The sequence below is a fragment of the Ischnura elegans genome, chromosome 6 (genome assembly GCF_921293095.1).
Source record: "Ischnura elegans chromosome 6, ioIscEleg1.1, whole genome shotgun sequence".
Lineage (NCBI taxonomy): Eukaryota > Metazoa > Arthropoda > Insecta > Odonata > Coenagrionidae > Ischnura > Ischnura elegans.
The window spans coordinates 117,758,917-117,776,407 of NC_060251.1; the positions used below are offsets into that span (position 1 = coordinate 117,758,917).

A 17,491-nucleotide genomic window follows, 5' to 3' on the forward strand; every position below is an offset into this window, starting at 1 on the left:
GATTTTTCAGATTAACTTTCGTCTTATGAACTTATATTCTAAAAACGCACATAATAAAGCTGTGATTGGATCCATTTTATTCCCGAATTGAGGGTGGAAGAAATTCATTCGACAGTGATCATAATGTAGAGATGATGAAATGCCATCGGAAACTGAAGAAATTAAAACAATCGTTGAAGATTGTACGGCAAGTAAGAAAGTAAAGAAGTGACGACATGATCTTGCATTTCAAGGACCAGTAGAGAGCAAAACAGGAGAGGATATGAATGAGAAATCATTAGATAATAGCTGTGAAATTTTGGAAGTGAACTTCCGGAGGGGGCGAGTGAAGTTATTTAGGGTAGGCTATAGATCATAGATGAAATGCTAGATTTCATTGAATTAAGGAGAAAGTAAAAGCACGCGGAAACCGAATCAGGGCATGCTTGCTACAAGAGTGTTGCAAAGAAAAACAGCTAGAGAAGCTTGTATGCGAGGACGTGCAAAATAATCGCGTAATAGGGTATGGGATGTCCCATAAAATAGTGAGTGACCATTTCGAGGAAAGGAGTGCAAGTTGTAATGGCAAGAATCGAAATATGTTGATTGAAAACGAAGAGAAAATAGAAAGAGGGAGAGAATATCTGGAAGAGTTATACAATGAAAGAAATCGCAAAAATTATCGAAGATGAAAGGGAAGTGGAGAGGGATGAGATTGGAACCCCAATTTTAAGATCGGAAAGAGACGCAGTAGTAAGAGACCTGCGAAAGTATAATGCTCCGGGGATCCCAACGGAGCTAGCATAAGTCAAAATGGAGGAGAGAAGGCTTTATCCTAACTCTACTGAACCAATTACAAAATGTACTCAACATGAGGTATGACAAGTGACTTCGAGAAGAACGTCTTCAGTCCTGTTCCCAAAATGAAGACAACACAGTAGTCTGGTGATTTAAGGACCATAAGCTTTCTGACGAAACAAGCGTCGACGATTCTGTCGAGGATAATCATCGGGAGAATGGAACGGAGGTCAGAAGAATTCTTGGATGAGGACCAATTGTCATTCAGAAAAAGTTGGGACACCGGAGAATATACTAGAATATAAAAGCTTAATGAGACACTTTAAGTCGTGCGAAAATTATGTAACTTCCAAAAGGATGAAAAGAGTGATCACACTTGAAGATATATCGTTCATTTCTAATCGATTAATATCATCACTCATATCTAGATGAGTAAGTAATGATGAGCATGCTAAATATTGCTTTTGCTTGGCGAGCGTCAGTGCTCACTTGTCATTGTATTAAGGGCCTAAAACTCAATGATCCATTTTTCTTAATTATTTTTTTAAATACTCATTTATTGTAATTTTTCACCTTCGCAGTACACTTTCAAATGGAGTGTATTTAATCGATTCAGATCGTAGAATTCTGACCCAGCAACAAATTTAAAGTTGCGTGAAGAGTTTTCGACATCAACGCTGGGCCAGGAAATTAAAATTTTCTGTGGAGTTATTGCATTGAAATCGAAAAAAAATACCCTTGGAATTAACAGTTTCTGGCCTGAATATCATTACCTATTTCAGTAGACTTTTTATTACCTTTGAATCTATTGACTTATTTGCGAGTTATACATATGAGCACACGTGGAGTATATCTTTCCCCTGTTGGAACAAGTGACTGCTTCTTGAAAAATGATTTTTATGCTCTCATTGCCTTAGTGCTACAGCGTTTTTAACTGAAGAGTCAAGTCTACCTTAGGAAAAAGGGAGAAAGTTGCAGGATAGCGACAGAATAATTAAAAAAATAACTTTGGACGGTTTTACTCTCGTGGACTATGAAATATGGAATTTTCAATTATTTTGAAATGCAGGATGATGGCAATGTTGAATATTAGGAGTAATTGACCTTATTTTTTGGCCTATTAGGCGCAACTTTTATGAAAGCCTGTATAAGTGCATGGGTTGATCAATGATCATGTCCGTCACAATTACGTGTTTGTAATAAATTTTCCGCTATTGATTCTTGTGAATTCCTATTTAATTTGTGCATTGCAATGTTCTCGCTCGTCCGATGTTCAGTTGTTATATCTTTGAAAACCAACCGATATTGCATATTCCTCTTACGATAAAACTTTGGTAATCTTATGTGCTACTGATTTTGGTCTTGTTTAAAGTGACTCTAACAACACCAATAGAAATGTTTAAACTTTTCTCGGGTTTTCGCGCGGGTAATATATTCGAAAAGCACCGACGTTTCGGGTTGCGAATTGTAAAACCATACATATCATTGGGAGTGATTCCTGCTCGACTTAGTAAGATTATGGTTCTGACATATTTTACAGCATTTGACTAAGGAATTTAACAGAACTACTCCATGGAATCCTTTCTGCAGCTTGTTTACATTAAATTCGGCCAATTATATCACCATTTAGGTCTCTTTAAACTGACCTTCGCCAACTTGCATCCAAAGGTGATAAAACGAACCATTAATCTCGAAGCCTTTAACTAATTCATTTACATTAATTTCGTGAAATCGCCTCAAATATATGTGTACAAAGGATTTGACTTAATATGAAAGCAAATTTAATTAATCTTTCGACGTACAATAGCTGTCGCGTATCGGCCCGTTTCCGGGGGAAAAGAAATCTATATCCCGCACGATACCTCCCGAACATTATCTTCTTTTTCTAGCGATCGAACTTCTACGTTTCAATCCTAATGGAAAAATAGTTAGCGATATTATAACGTGCATTAGCGTAAAGAAACAACAGGAAGTAAACTTCGGCGCGAGGCAAGGAAAAACGGGATAAGAATCATGGCCTCCCTGCGATCGCAAAGGCGAAGTTAGCAATGGACGGTGGTAACTGTTCTTTACAAAACACGAAAATATAACATGTTTAAAAGAATCTCCGCGTAAAAGAACATATTGTAAGTGGCCAAATTCATGAAAGATACAAAATATGCGTGCGGCTTTAGTGAATTGAGGTCACGAACAAGACGATACAAGAGAATTATTAAATTATCTTTGTAACGCATAAACTCAGAAAATATCATTAATTTTAAAAGATTTGGCAATATAAAATTGGGTAGGTATTTCTCTAGATATAATTTGAGGCAAAAAGGATGATAGACGGCATCATATTTTTATTCATTAAGACGTCGATTGTAAAATATAAAAGTTATAAAAAGACATGAAAATATGTAAAAAAAATAATGGATGAAAACATTCTTTTATTGAATAAAAAGTAATTGCAACATTTGTTCTTCATTGTTTTAAAAAGGTCTATAGGATTGAATACATAAATAGCATTTAGAAATACAAAAATGTGAAATAAGAACAAAACGTGGTTCGAAATACATCAATCGATAAAAAATATATATTGACAGTGTCAGTGAGTCTGGTGTTCAAAGAGTGTTCATGATGCTATTGTGCAACCGGCGTTATTCGGCCAATCACAAACCTTCAGGGAAGGATTGAATTCAAGGCCAGAGGGACAAGGCATTACAAATGGACGACCGTAGTCGCAAACACAGTATGAGGAGCAATCATGGGGATTCGGAAGGAGGGTAGCATTTACGCCATTCGTTGGAGGACAAGTTATATCGACACACAAATTAGAAGAGGGTGAAGGATTAACAGGGTCAGAGCTACATCCGGCGTTAGCTGGCCAGTCGCACACCATCAGCTTAGGGTTGAATTCCAATCCGGCAGGGCAACTCATGTAGATGGCATTGCCCCAGTCACAAACGCAGTAGGATCCACAGTCGTCAGGATTAGGCAAAAGGATGGCATTGCCGGAATTCTCTGCTGGACATTTTGGCTTAACTTTAGAGCATCCATTATTTCCTGGTCTACTTGTAGGACCGGTAGGATCTACAGGACGAGGCGTTGGTGGATGTACAGGGTCAGAGCTACATCCGGCGTTAGCTGGCCAGTCGCACACCATCAGCTTAGGGTTGAATTCCAATCCGGCAGGGCAACTCATGTAGATGGCATTGCCCCAGTCACAAACGCAGTAGGATCCGCAGTCGTCAGGATTAGGCAAAAGGATGGCATTGCCGGAATTCTCTGCTGGACATTTTGGCTGAACTTTAGAGCATCCATTATTTCCTGGTCTACCTGTAGGACCGGTAGGATCTACAGGACGAGGCGTTGGTGGATGTACAGGGTCAGAGCTACATCCGGCGTTGGCTGGCCAGTCGCACACCATCAGCTTAGGGTTGAATTCCAATCCGGCAGGACAACTCATGTAGATGGCATTGCCCCAGTCACAAACGCAGTAGGATCCACAGTCGTCAGGGTTGGGAAGGAGAATGGCGTTCCCGGTATTCTCTGCTGGACACTTTGACTGGACTTTATAGCAGCCATTATTTCCTGGTGTAGGCTGAGGCTTAGTAGGCGTAACATTATCATGGGTGGTTGTGGTTGGAGGATTTGATCTACATCCGGCGTTGGCTGGCCAGTCGCACACCATCAGCTTAGGGTTGAATTCCAATCCGGCAGGGCAACTCATGTAGATGGCATTGCCCCAGTCACAAACGCAGTAGGATCCACAGTCGTCAGGGTTGGGAAGGAGAATGGCGTTCCCGGTATTTTCTGCTGGACACTTTGACTGGACTTTATAGCAGCCATTATTTCCTGGTGTAGGCTGAGGCTTAGTAGGCGTAACAACATCATGGGAAGTTGTTGTTGGAATGTTTGAACTACATCCGGCGTTGGCTGGCCAGTCGCACACCATCAGCTTAGCGTTGAACTCTAATCCGGCAGGACAAATCATGTAGATGGCTTTGCCCCAGTCGCAAACGCAGTATGATCCACAGTCATCAGGGTTAGGAAGGAGAATGGCGTTTCCGGTATTCTCTGCTGGACACTGTGACTGGACTTTATAGCAGCCATTATCTCCTCCTGTAGGCCGAGGCTTAGTAGGCGTAACAACATCATGGGAAGTTGTTGTTGGAATGTTTGAACTACATCCGGCGTTGGCTGGCCAATCGCACACCATCAGCTTAGCGTTGAACTCTAATCCGGCAGGACAACTCATGTAGATGGCTTTGCCCCAGTCGCAAACGCAGTACGATCCACAGTCGTCAGGGTTGGGAAGGAGAATGGCGTTCCCGGTATTTTCTGCTGGACACTTTGACTGGACTTTATAGCAGCCATTATTTCCTGGTGTAGGCTGAGGCTTAGTAGGCGTAACAACATCATGGGAAGTTGTTGTTGGAATGTTTGAACTACATCCGGCGTTGGCTGGCCAGTCGCACACCATCAGCTTAGCGTTGAACTCTAATCCGGCAGGACAAATCATGTAGATGGCTTTGCCCCAGTCGCAAACGCAGTATGATCCACAGTCATCAGGGTTAGGAAGGAGAATGGCGTTTCCGGTATTCTCTGCTGGACACTGTGACTGGACTTTATAGCAGCCATTATCTCCTCCTGTAGGCCGAGGCTTAGTAGGCGTAACAACATCATGGGAAGTTGTTGTTGGAATGTTTGAACTACATCCGGCGTTGGCTGGCCAATCGCACACCATCAGCTTAGCGTTGAACTCTAATCCGGCAGGACAAGTCATGTAGATGGCTTTGCCCCAGTCGCAAACGCAGTACGATCCACAGTCGTCAGGGTTGGGAAGGAGAATGGCGTTTCCGGTATTCTCTGCTGGACACTGTGACTGAACTTTATAGCAGCCATTATCTCCTCCTGTAGGCGGAGGCTTAGTCGGCGTAACAATATCATGGGAGGTTGTTGTTGGAATGTTTGAACTACATCCGGCGTTGGCTGGCCAATCGCACACCATCAGCTTAGCGTTGAACTCTAATCCGGCAGGACAAGTCATGTATATGGCTTTGCCCCAGTCGCAAACGCAGTACGATCCACAGTCGTCAGGGTTAGGAAGGAGAATGGCGTTTCCGGTATTCTCTGCTGGACACTGTGACTGAACTTTATAGCAGCCATTATCTCCTCCTGTAGGCGGAGGCTTAGTCGGCGTAACAATATCATGGGAGGTTGTTGTTGGAATGTTTGAACTACATCCGGCGTTGGCTGGCGAATCGCACACCATCAGCTTAGCGTTGAACTCTAATCCGGCAGGACAAGTCATGTAGATGGCATAGCCCCAGTCACACACGCAGTAGGATCCACAGTCGTCAGGGTTAGGAAGGAGAATGGCGTTTCCGGTATTCTCTGCTGGACACTGTAACTGGACTTTATAGCAGCCATTATCTCCTCCTGTAGGCGGAGGCTTAGTAGGCGTAACAATATCATGGGAGGTTGTTGTTGGAATATTTGAACTACATCCGGCGTTGGCTGGCCAATCGCACACCATCAGCTTAGCGTTGAACTCTAATCCGGCAGGACAAGTCATGTAGATGGCTTTGCCCCAGTCACAAACGCAGTACGATCCACAGTCGTCAGGGTTAGGAAGGAGAATGGCGTTTCCGGTATTCTCTGCTGGACACTGTGACTGGACTTTATAGCAGCCATTATTTCCTGGTGTAGGCTGAGGCTTAGTTGGCGTAAAATTATCATGGGTGGTTGTTATTGGAGGGTCTGAGCTACATCCGGCGTTAGCTGGCCAATCGCACACCATGAGTTTAGGGTTAAACTCTAATCCTGGAGGACAAGGCATCAAAATTGCATTTCCCCAGTCACATACGCAGTAGGATCCGCAGTCGTCTGGGTTTGGCATTAGGATGGCGTTGCCTGAGTTCTCTGCTGGGCATTTTGATTGGACCTTGTCGCATCCATTGTTACCATGTGGTGGCGTTGGTGGTTTTCTGGTTGTACTTCCGGGCTTCTCTGTTGTACCTTCGCCTGTTGAACTGCAACCTGCGTGCGCTGGCCAATCGCATACATGCAGTTTTGGGTTGAATTCTAGCCCTGCCGGACATGGCATCCAAATGGCATTTCCCCAATCACAAACGCAATAGGATCCACAGTCACCAGGGTTGGGCAGCAGTGTAGCATTCACTCCATTATTTGCAGGACACTTTGGTTTTACTTTTTCACACGATCCCTGAGGCCTGGGAGTTGTTGTTGGACCGTGTGAATGCGTAGTTGAACCGCATCCCACTACTGATGGCCAGTCACAACTCTTTGTTCTGTCATCGTACTGCAATCCCTCAGGGCATTTCATGTATAGGGCCCCATCACAGGTGCATATGCAGAATGAGTCGCAGTCCTCACCATTTGCCACTATTGACGAGCTGTGCTCATAGGTTGGGCAGTTCGCGTTCGTGCAGAATCTTTGGTACGGCGTTGCTTCATTCCTCGCGGTCTTCCCCGAAGCCGCTACGATCAGTGATAGTACGATGATTGCAATCACATTTTTTATTTCCATTCCTGAAACGAGAAAGATTTTTTAAAATTCAATTTCAAAGAAAAAAAGTTTTATCTGCTTTGCAATAGAATGTTTTTAACCCATTTGGACCCGTCACAATTTTTGCCTATGCCCAATTACCATATCATCATCATCATCATCATCATCATTATGTATCACAGTGCGTTGATTTTGTAATTTTATCCCTTATTTGAGCATTAATGATCGTATCTATTTTTTATTCTGGACTTTTCCTTTGCACAATGTTATTAAAAGGTGTTGGGTGGCCGTTCTATTGCGCCAAGTGCGATAACCTTATCTTCATTTGTTATATATTGGCTAAATATGCCAGAAAATGTGTTAATTAAATTTTAATATTTGTCCATATAGATGTAACGGGGCTGTAGTCGATATTAATATGAAAGTATAAATTAGGTATTGAAGGAATGACAACTTTTCTTTTTCCACATGGTGATTTATCTGTCACTATCATTTGTTTCCTAGCAGGGTAATATTTTCTTTATTACGCTATAACGACACCTTGGTCTAAAAAAGTTAATCGCCACATAGAAAAAGTAAAGTTATCATTCTTTCAACACCTACGTTGAAGGATTTCCACGAATTCCTACCGGCTGCAAATACTCATATAAAAATGTTAATGCGTAGATGTTTAACGAGTGATTGATGATGGGTGTGTCGTGTGAATTCAATCGATAACAATTGACGCTCAACTCACTTGAGCGCTAAGAGAAAAAGGTTCCTGGGAAGATAAGCACTATACAATCAGTCGCAAGTGGGATGAGATCAATTGACCCATATCTTGTGATATCAATCTGTGTGATAAGGTATTTTGCATTAAGGTGTCATCACGATGATCAATTTTTCATCGTTTGATACAAATTGACATTCCGTCTTCGATTGCTCAGTATTTCATGACTTTGATGTGAAAAATGTTTCCGTGCCACTGAAGTGGTACGCACGTTTGGCATGCTTCAGTCTAGCGCGCGACACCGATTGCTTGTTTTCGAATGTATGCCTGCGAATGCTGAAGCCGTTAGCTCGAGAATCTCGATATAGCTCTAGCGCGGAGCAACCAATCGGAGATCACAATTAATTTATCGACTTACGAAGGCACTACGTAGACGTAGGCACACGTACTAAGGTTCTGGAGACCAGAGTAACACGTGATGCAGGCACTACATTTACAAAATCGTGAAAGAAATAAGGTGAACTTTTATTTAGTCAATCAGCGATGTTCGTCCACGCCAGAATTTCGGAGGGGAGGCGTGAAAGATGACTTAATCTTCCGTTTTAGTCGTGATGTCGTTCGCCGTGGCAAAAAATCGCTCACTTGACTGTCCTTTCTTTGCGAGGCATCAGCGAGGAAGCGACCCATGCGACGTCTAGGAGGTGTGACGAGAATTAAATGGAAGCCTCTCGATTGGAATGCACATTCGCTGTGTTTTGGACACAATTTGCTAGAGGTTGCATGATTAGGCTTTGTCCGAGGGTTTTAAATATCCTTAAGGCCGTGCCGTCTACTTGAGGATTTGTCCAGCCAGTTTCAACGGCCTACTCGGTGGGTAGCCCGAGAATTTTGAATCCTTTACAATCGCCGACTATAGACTAACATATTGCACTTTGAGAAATTATTGAATGGGGATTGCAGGAATTTGAAATGATACGTGAATCCTTATCGGGATATCGCTGGGGAAAAAATTTATTACCTCCTTCGCTATTGTTTACAGTAAATGATTTTGTCTTCATTAATGAAGCATTGCTTTATCACGGATTTAGCTGCAGACGCTTAAAAACTTTGAAATCCGATAATCATTCTTAATTTATTTGAAGTGGACATTTTCCGAAAATCACTTGTTAACATCGACAATTTGAAAAAAATATCTTATTTAAATGATTGAAATCGACTGCCACAAATGATGAACTGACCAAGTCACGAAGAAATGTTATTTTTGTAAGGAAAATTGTATTACATAAAACTGAGATGTGAATTAAGTTCCTGCGATCAATGCCTTGTGTTATATTCGTCTTTGATTATCCTCATTATTTTCATAATTACAAATTATTATAGTAATTAATGAGATTCCTTGATTGCATGATTACACACATTGTGTAATATTACTCGCTTCCCTAAGTTCCAGCCAGCTACAAATCGAGCAGAATTCCTTCGCTTTATAAGGCAACATTGCCTTTATTACTCTATAACTCACTTGTAGTCTTTGATCGTCATTGCTTGGCCTGACTTATAACTCGGTAGGATCAGTGCTGTAAGCATTTCTTGCGAACATTAAGTCAGTTTCTAAGTCTACTTTTGATTAATTTATCCTAAAACTCTAATGCGAAAACAATAGCATAATGATACTACACATTCTTCCCTCATACTTATTTCATATTTACTCGTTCATACTTTATGCACGCATGAATAATACTTTATGCAACCATGAAATATATTTAACATCTTGCACTTTGAGAAATTCTTGAATGGGAATTGAAATATTCCTCCGAAACTCTAGCGTCCTACTTCGTGCAAAACTATGAAGTCCTCTCTGTTTACATGTACGATTTTTTGGCGAATCGCATAGCCCTCCTTTCTATGAAGTTCACGGGTGAAGTGTTTCTGTGCCGGATCCCGTATGCTCTTTGCGTATTCGAGTTGCGGTCTGACCGAGTGCGAAGTAGCAACTCTCTTTTACTTCTTCTTCCGAGGACTTAAAACGCAGCACACTTAACGTATCCCAGCTTCTTTTTGCCTTTCTGATTAAGCCTTCTTTAAGCCTTTTAATTAATTTAGCTATCACGACTCCCAGAGATTATTTTGTCTTCGTCTGACGCCTTAAGTTGCATTCCCGGCGATTGCTTTGCCGATAGTTAGACGACGTGTATAAGAGGAACTGAAATGCTCGAATTTTCTCGGAACTGAGATCAGGACACTCAAAAAACAACGATAGAAGGGGAGAAGAACGATGTTATCTGCTTTTGTGCTTCGCGATCGTTGATCAGTAGATTACTGCATGCTATAGTTGGATTAGCATTATCACCCTCTATTACTTACTATCCATTGTGTTATCTAAAGAATATATATAGATCACTATTTGACCTTCACGATGGAATCCTCCGTGAGCTTCGCACAAGCGAGCTCGGGTTGCTGACGTGATCGCTCAACGACTAATGGTGGATTTGAGCGTGCGTACGGCTACTTCGAATTCACTTTTGGTCAAAAACCACAGTGCTTGACGCTGGATGATCCGCGCCTACTTCTGTCAAATTTTACTCGATATCTATCCGAGAGATTGCTTTTACAAATCTGAAATTATATTCGCGTGCATTTGGGTTTATTTCCTCTCGTTTGGCTTCCTTTTGACGATTCGTGAACGTTACAGCTTTCTCTCGGACTCTTAATCTAGAAGAAGAAGGAATTGGATCTGAATAAAAGTCTGAAACCCTGATCACAACACTTGACTTGGCGTAACTTCAATCTTTGGTGTTCGCACGACCGTAAATAAAGTGAACAAAGCCATTTGTATCCTCGTCAACTCACTCTAGTCGAGTGGGAGGAGAATTTTTGACGAGTTTTAGATAAATGACATCAAACTTTCAAATTTATATTCATCGCCTAAGAATGCGCTCTGTAATGGCCATGAAAGTTAGAGTAATACGCAGCTGCTCTCAAAAGCCTACTATCTTCTATATTATTTCTACTGTACCTTTTTCTCAACTTATACGCAACCAAACTCTACAAATGAGGTACCAAAATGCACAGAATTTATCAGAGAACATGCGACGGTATATCTTGCTTCCTAAATATTGCTATTGTTTCCTAAAATAGGTTTTTAAATAATTAAAAAAAACGGTAAATATTCCTGACGTTAACGGCGCACAAACTGATACATTTGTTCATATGCAACAATATCTCGCATTCTTGAAATAACTTTTATCAAAATGCGGCTGATTCCACATTCAAGTCTCCTGTAGATACGTAAGTATGAGTCATCATGTGCGTTTGACAGAGGATAGTGTAATTACTTCTAATGTTGTGTTTAAAGAGGTCCTCTGACCTCAATTTGTACATGTACATTCCAATTAAATTTGTACATTAGACCCTGCCTTTTTTTTCTACATTTTAAAATTAGAAACGCGCCTACCCCTCTGTGGACCTGCATTGAAAAGAGCGGGGGAAGCCCACTGTGAGCGGGCGCAGCACGCTCGTACAAATTAATCTCGCTATGAAAAACTAAATGTGTTTCAAGTAAATAAAGTGAAGAATTTTGGTATCGAAGAACTTACCCTTATTTTCGCCTAAAAATAACATTCTAAGTGAAGCAGTGTATATCTTGGAAAGTAGTTCTGAAATTCATCAACGGCCCGATTAAATTGTTCGTCGCAGTCAGTACCAGGTCCGGAGAGCTAAAATTGCCGCCGGACATCATTTTTCTGGAATGTGATGCGCATCTTTAGTAATAATTTTATGCTTTTGATAGCTTGATTTAGAGTGTGATATTTATTAATACCTTTGGTAGGAGCTCTGGTTTTGTGATGAGTGGCACATATCGCCCGGCCCTGATGAGGTGTCCGGGAAAAATACCGTTGTGACATTAATTGCAATTGACACAATAAACTATACTGATTGTTATATAGTTGAAACTGTAAAATGAATAGACTTGAGACAGGAAGTACACAGTTACGATCTTCAAAACCTGGCTATCATATGGAGCTGACGCCGCTGTCGATACTTATGGATTCTAACGAGGGAGAGGATATTTCCTACAGAGGTGTAGCTGATCTACTTAAGGTAAAGCTAATCATACAATTAGAAATTTACTGCAAATTGAAAATGCACTTAAGATTTCTAAATGATTAATGAACAGCCTCTCAGCTATGTAGTTGATGATTTATTTCAACCTAAACCGCCTTACGAAAAGCATTTCCCGTTTTCTTCGAATGCAACTCTTGTGCTATGTCGTTCTGGTTAGAGAATGGTAAAAAGTAGTTATTAAAAGGGTGTGTATGTTACATTACTATTCTTACGATGTGGACAAAAACCCTTGAAGATGTAACAATAATCCATGCGAGTACTTATGATGAAATCCAATCCATTGGAAGTGTGTGCATTAATACTTACGACGATCTAAAGGCGAAAATCCGAATGAAAGGCATATTAATTCTACACCGAGGAATGTAATTATTAGCAAAATAGCAACCGTAGTATGTGAAGTGAAAAATTAACGCCTTATATACTCATAAGGGAAGGTAAATTCCATACCAAAAGTCCGTGTCTGATATTAATATTCATTGAATGTAGTAGTCATGTCAAGGCGGTTGAATAACGCAAAGTTGCTTTGTTATGCTAATTAAATGGGTGTATCGACAAATATTGACGAAATATCCTCGTATTTTCAATTAATCAGTGAAAAACTACTATAAATCCACAGTCAACTGATTTGAACAAATTCAGTGAGGAGATTATATGGTGGCATTTGATATATATACCTCCGGTATATTACTCCACGTCATTCAGCCGGCAATAAAGTCTTCACTGATTAACTGATAAGTATTCAACGGCCAAGCCATCTATTTCGTTCGTTCAAGTGTACCAAATTTCAATGGAAACTTGCGCCTCTCTCAATTTTTGGTGATATTAATTCGAGTCACGCCGTTCTAAGTTGTTTTTAAGCAGTTTGTTTTCTTCTCAAACATCCAAGATCATAAATACGCCCAGTTAAGTGAACTTCAGTTGGTGTTCATGATTTAATATGCAGCAAAACACAATCACTCAAAACGAAAAGTTCTCAAACTTGGGTGTTTGATGCATCTCAATCAATTCAGAAAGAGTTCGTTTGGTTCCAGGTAGAGCTTTATATTTCGGTACCTATCATGGTTTATGTAGAGCTTTAGACAGTGATCCTCAGGGTGACCTTGGTTGCTAGGCAAAATGCGTCATGTTTATCATACTCTAAGCAAGACGCAGATGTGATAAGGCTGCTTTGTTAGCTCGCAATTGCGATTACAATACAACTTTTCATTAAAACCAGTGAAAATCTCATCGGAAATGGCTAAAACCACAGCTAACCATTCGCATTTGTATAGATAAAGAGCACTCTTAAAAAAATACACCAGAAAATTGTGAACATGTGAATTGAACACAGCAAAATGTGTTCGTGACATAGCTTTACCGATATAATACGCACGGTACACCAAAAAAACAACAAATTCGAAAAACATCACTGCTTTCTCTGTATTTCTATACTGAGTATTCCGACTATTGAATGTATTTGGGAAGTTTATCACGAGTTATTTGCACGTTTCTTTGAAAGGCACGACGTGTATCAAGGTTAGCCACGTTTTCTATAGTTGAAATGATAACAGTGGGAATTGAAATAATTGTCCCATTACGGTGGAGTAACATTCGGTGTCTTACATTCCAACGTTGTAACGCAAACTTCTTGCTCTTAAAACTTTTCAATCGTACATTTTTCGAGCTAACTTTCTCAAACTAAACCTGTACGTATTGGCTTTGATCTTGACTTTCTTCTCGTTCAAAGTTCTGAATCGTTACCACCATGAAGTTGCCATACCGTGAAAACAAATGCATTCGGCACCCTATCAAATTAATACAAAGAGAAAAAGGAAAACTTAGGAATTTATCCCAGAGCATTTTAATAATGTCAGAGGGCCATTTTTTTCAATCTCCGATAGATCAGCAAAAACACCACACAAGCGACAGGTGAGAACTGCGCGTCCTCCGCACCACACGCTCAAGTCGTTTCTGACCGCAAATTCTTAGTTTAAGGTATGTGGCAATCTCATCAACAGCACTGCCTCAATTGGCTCTCTCGCAAAAAGTGCACTGCGGAGCGACAGCCTCAAAAATCATTGAATGGCTTTATCATTGACCTTTTTGCTGATAAAAGAGAATTTTAAAAAATGTAATATGGCTAGAGTGCGACTCAGTGTGAAACTTTACGCCCATTCACATTCAAAACAAAAGAAGGGACATGCTGACTTCTGAAAGTGCTCTGATCCATGACAATGACCTTCATCTCAGTGCTAATGCATCCCAACTGCTCCTTGAGCAATTATAATGGGATACTTTTGATCACCCAACGTGCAATGCCAACCCAGTACCGAATGACTTCCATCTTCACGCTGAAGTGAAGAGGCGGCTGACGGATGATGAGCTTCAGGACAATGCAAACATTCATTGCAAGTCATAGGCGGCAACATTTTATGGAGAAGGTATAGTAAATTTTTTCCACAGTCCTCGATCGCCGAGGCAATTATGTCGAAAGGACACTACAAGTGTACAAAATATTTACGTATGAAATAAACTTTAATCGATCATTATGCTTTCTTCTCGTGGGCAATCGAAGCTTGAAAAAACGGCCCTAGTACGTATGTATCAGGGAATTATAAATAAAAGGTGATTATGGATTCCGGTGGTGATTTCAGGGTTGGACACTCTTTGCGCTTGACTAACCTTTTCTCGTTATAATAGCCGTATCTGATTGATGGTTGGTAGCCCACATACCACTTTGAGGGTGTATGGCATGGGTTAAACATTTATCCCCGACATGCACTACGGTGCAAACGAAATCTTCTTCATTCTCATGTATTTGATACGTATAAATAATTTTCCAGTGAAAAGTTACCAAGGTTGTGTATTTTCATTTCTGCGTGCATTTTCACAAAGTAAAAGCCGAATCAATTGAATTCTTATGAGCTTTTATGGAAGCTTGGTTCATTTCGGTTTATTGATTCAACAGGAAATTATCTTAAAATTTTGTGTAAAATATCAAAACGCAATACAAAATTCCTAGGAGATACCATGGTTTTGAGCCGCGAGGAATTGTTTTGTGTCCTTTTATATTTCTCCGGAAAAATTAACTTTTTAACTTCCCCAATTTGGAATACTGGTCGCCGCATTTTGTGTTTTTAATTCGCAAATGATGAAACTCGTATCGCTTATTGTACAGTCGGAAATGGAACTTTGCTGTATTGCTCTATGTAGCTGCTCAGTCCAGGGGACTTCCTCATCCTTCGCTACTGATTGGCGCGCGAATGTTAAAGTAATAGAGGATTATTATACAGCCGGCCACTTTCTGTGATGTCAGCCAACGCTCATCTAAATGTGCTTGCATAAGTCACCACTAGCCTCGCTTACGGTGGACCGATCTGATTTCCGATACTCAAGGAAACTAATTGTAATTGAATACCTGTTATTCAAAATGGTGTGAGTGCTATTTCATTGTATTAATCAGTGTCTTAAATAGGATATGTGAGTGAAACCCATCGACGATGACGCGGATTTATGCACAGATTTAAGAACCTGCTAGTTCCCAGTTTCCATTACATTGAAGGGGACTAACTCAAGTATTAACCTCTGGATAACAAACAGATGGAGATACGAGCTGAAAAAAAGTTAATTGGCGTTGACATCTTAATGAATTTCAAGTTTTTTTGAGTTGGAAACAGAAATTTGTATTCTTGGAGAATTTATTACATTCGTAGTGCTTCAATGCTATTTCTCGCGAGTTCAAATTCCCAAATGTTGCTAATATGAGACTAAATGGATTGTTCTGCACCTATCGCTGCGGAAATTTCTGAAAACCGATGAAAATGCGCCCTCAGTGGCCAATATCACAAGTGGAGCCACAGCGGGACGCGCCGCCGTCCCATTGCACAATGGTTTTTGCTCGTCGCCGCTTTGGTCGATTTCAATCGGTTCTCAAAATTATCCCCATCGCAGAGCAGAGTATTCATTTTAGTCTCATTATTTGCAGTAGAGTGATAATTGTAACAGTGATGAAGAGCGTTTTTATGCTACGAATGCGATAGATTTTATCAACGCGAATATAAATTTTCTTTAACAGCCCTAATTAGAGCTTACTTCTCCGTGTAACTTTGATCGCTCTGATCTTCATCGGCGCCAGCGGCAACTTCTAGAAACCCATTTGAATGTTCGGCGAGTAAGCGCACATCTAGAGGCCCACAGCAGAGTCAGTCCTCCTCGCGAATATTCGAGTGTGTGTGCACTGTACGTACCTTCCATAATCGGCCGGAACGGTTCTCTCTCTCTAATTCGGCTGCTCGTCTTCTTCCTGGCACAGCCCGGTTATCTCCTCGATACAATTCAGCTAGCTCTCTCTTTTGCTGTCGAGGTGCTCGTGGCCTTCTGCAGCCGCGGACAGCACCATTTATACGCTCTCCGCTTATCTGGCTGCATGTCGTCACCTGTGATGACGGGGAGGGGAAGACAGAGAGCACTCCAGTTCGGACAAGGTGCGAAATTCGATCACCACCCACTCATCTGCTCACATCGCTCTGTCGTCGCCCCCCTCCCTTCCCCCTCCGGCCCATCCCCCACCGCGCGATCGCTCCTCTTGTGTTCGTCCCGTCTTCTCGTCGGAGGGATGCCGCGGCTGCTGCTCTCTCCGCAGCATCGCGGTATGCGCAGCCCAGCTCCCTCCCTCGCCCCGACATCCTCGCTTCTTCGCCGCACCTTGAACGAACGAGTGCCATTCGCACGCCTCTGGCTTAGATAGGGACGATCTCTGCCCTCTCCAATCCAAACCAACCCTTCGGATTGAATCCCTGCGTGAGTGAGTGAGTGATCAAGCTAAAACTCAGGAGATCAACCCGAGTGCAGGATTTACGAAAGTGCTCCGAAAGGCGCGACCCCAATCCTGCGTAAGACAAGCTGAAAACAGTTGAAGACAAGAGTGCACACTGCCTCGGCGCCGATCACCCATTCCAAGTCAGGGCCGGGTGAACGGGAGGGCGCGATGTAAACTCCGCCCCTGACTTCGAACGATTGTTCCGGCTTAAAGTGGCAGACGGAGCCAGGAAATCCAATTCGCGATTGAATCGTCCCTGCTCCTTTGGAGTCACGAGACATTAAGGGGCGGATGGCATCCGAGGAGATGAGGGAGGACGAGGTCGTTTGCGCCGTTTGCGCAGTCGCCCTCCCCAAGGCTTTGCGCTGCCTCTGGCGAGGACGCCTCCGCCGTTCGCAAAGAAAGCTGGACGTCCGAGTTCGAGGACATCTATTGTCCGAACCAATTCACCGATTTCAATGAAATGAAATGCATACGAGAAGCTGTTTATTTTTTTGTTGGCTCATGTGGCTAAACACAGTAAAAATTAATTAATCTTCCACCAGCGAGAGGCGCCAAAGGGGACCGCGCC

At 41.8% G+C, this 17,491-nt stretch overlaps 1 protein-coding gene across 1 annotated transcript; it reads right to left on the reverse strand.

Moving 5' to 3' along the window:
- Positions 1 to 3,186: 3,186 nt before the first annotated feature.
- LOC124161577 lies at positions 3,187 to 16,481 on the reverse strand. Its single transcript, XM_046537956.1, has 2 exons — positions 16,349 to 16,481; positions 3,187 to 7,314 (listed from the first exon to the last, which is right to left on the reverse strand). The coding sequence occupies exons 1-2, from the start codon at positions 16,353 to 16,355 to the stop codon at positions 3,392 to 3,394; spliced, it is 3,930 nt and encodes a 1,309-aa protein (XP_046393912.1). The 5' UTR covers positions 16,356 to 16,481; the 3' UTR covers positions 3,187 to 3,391.
- Positions 16,482 to 17,491: the final 1,010 nt, after the last annotated feature.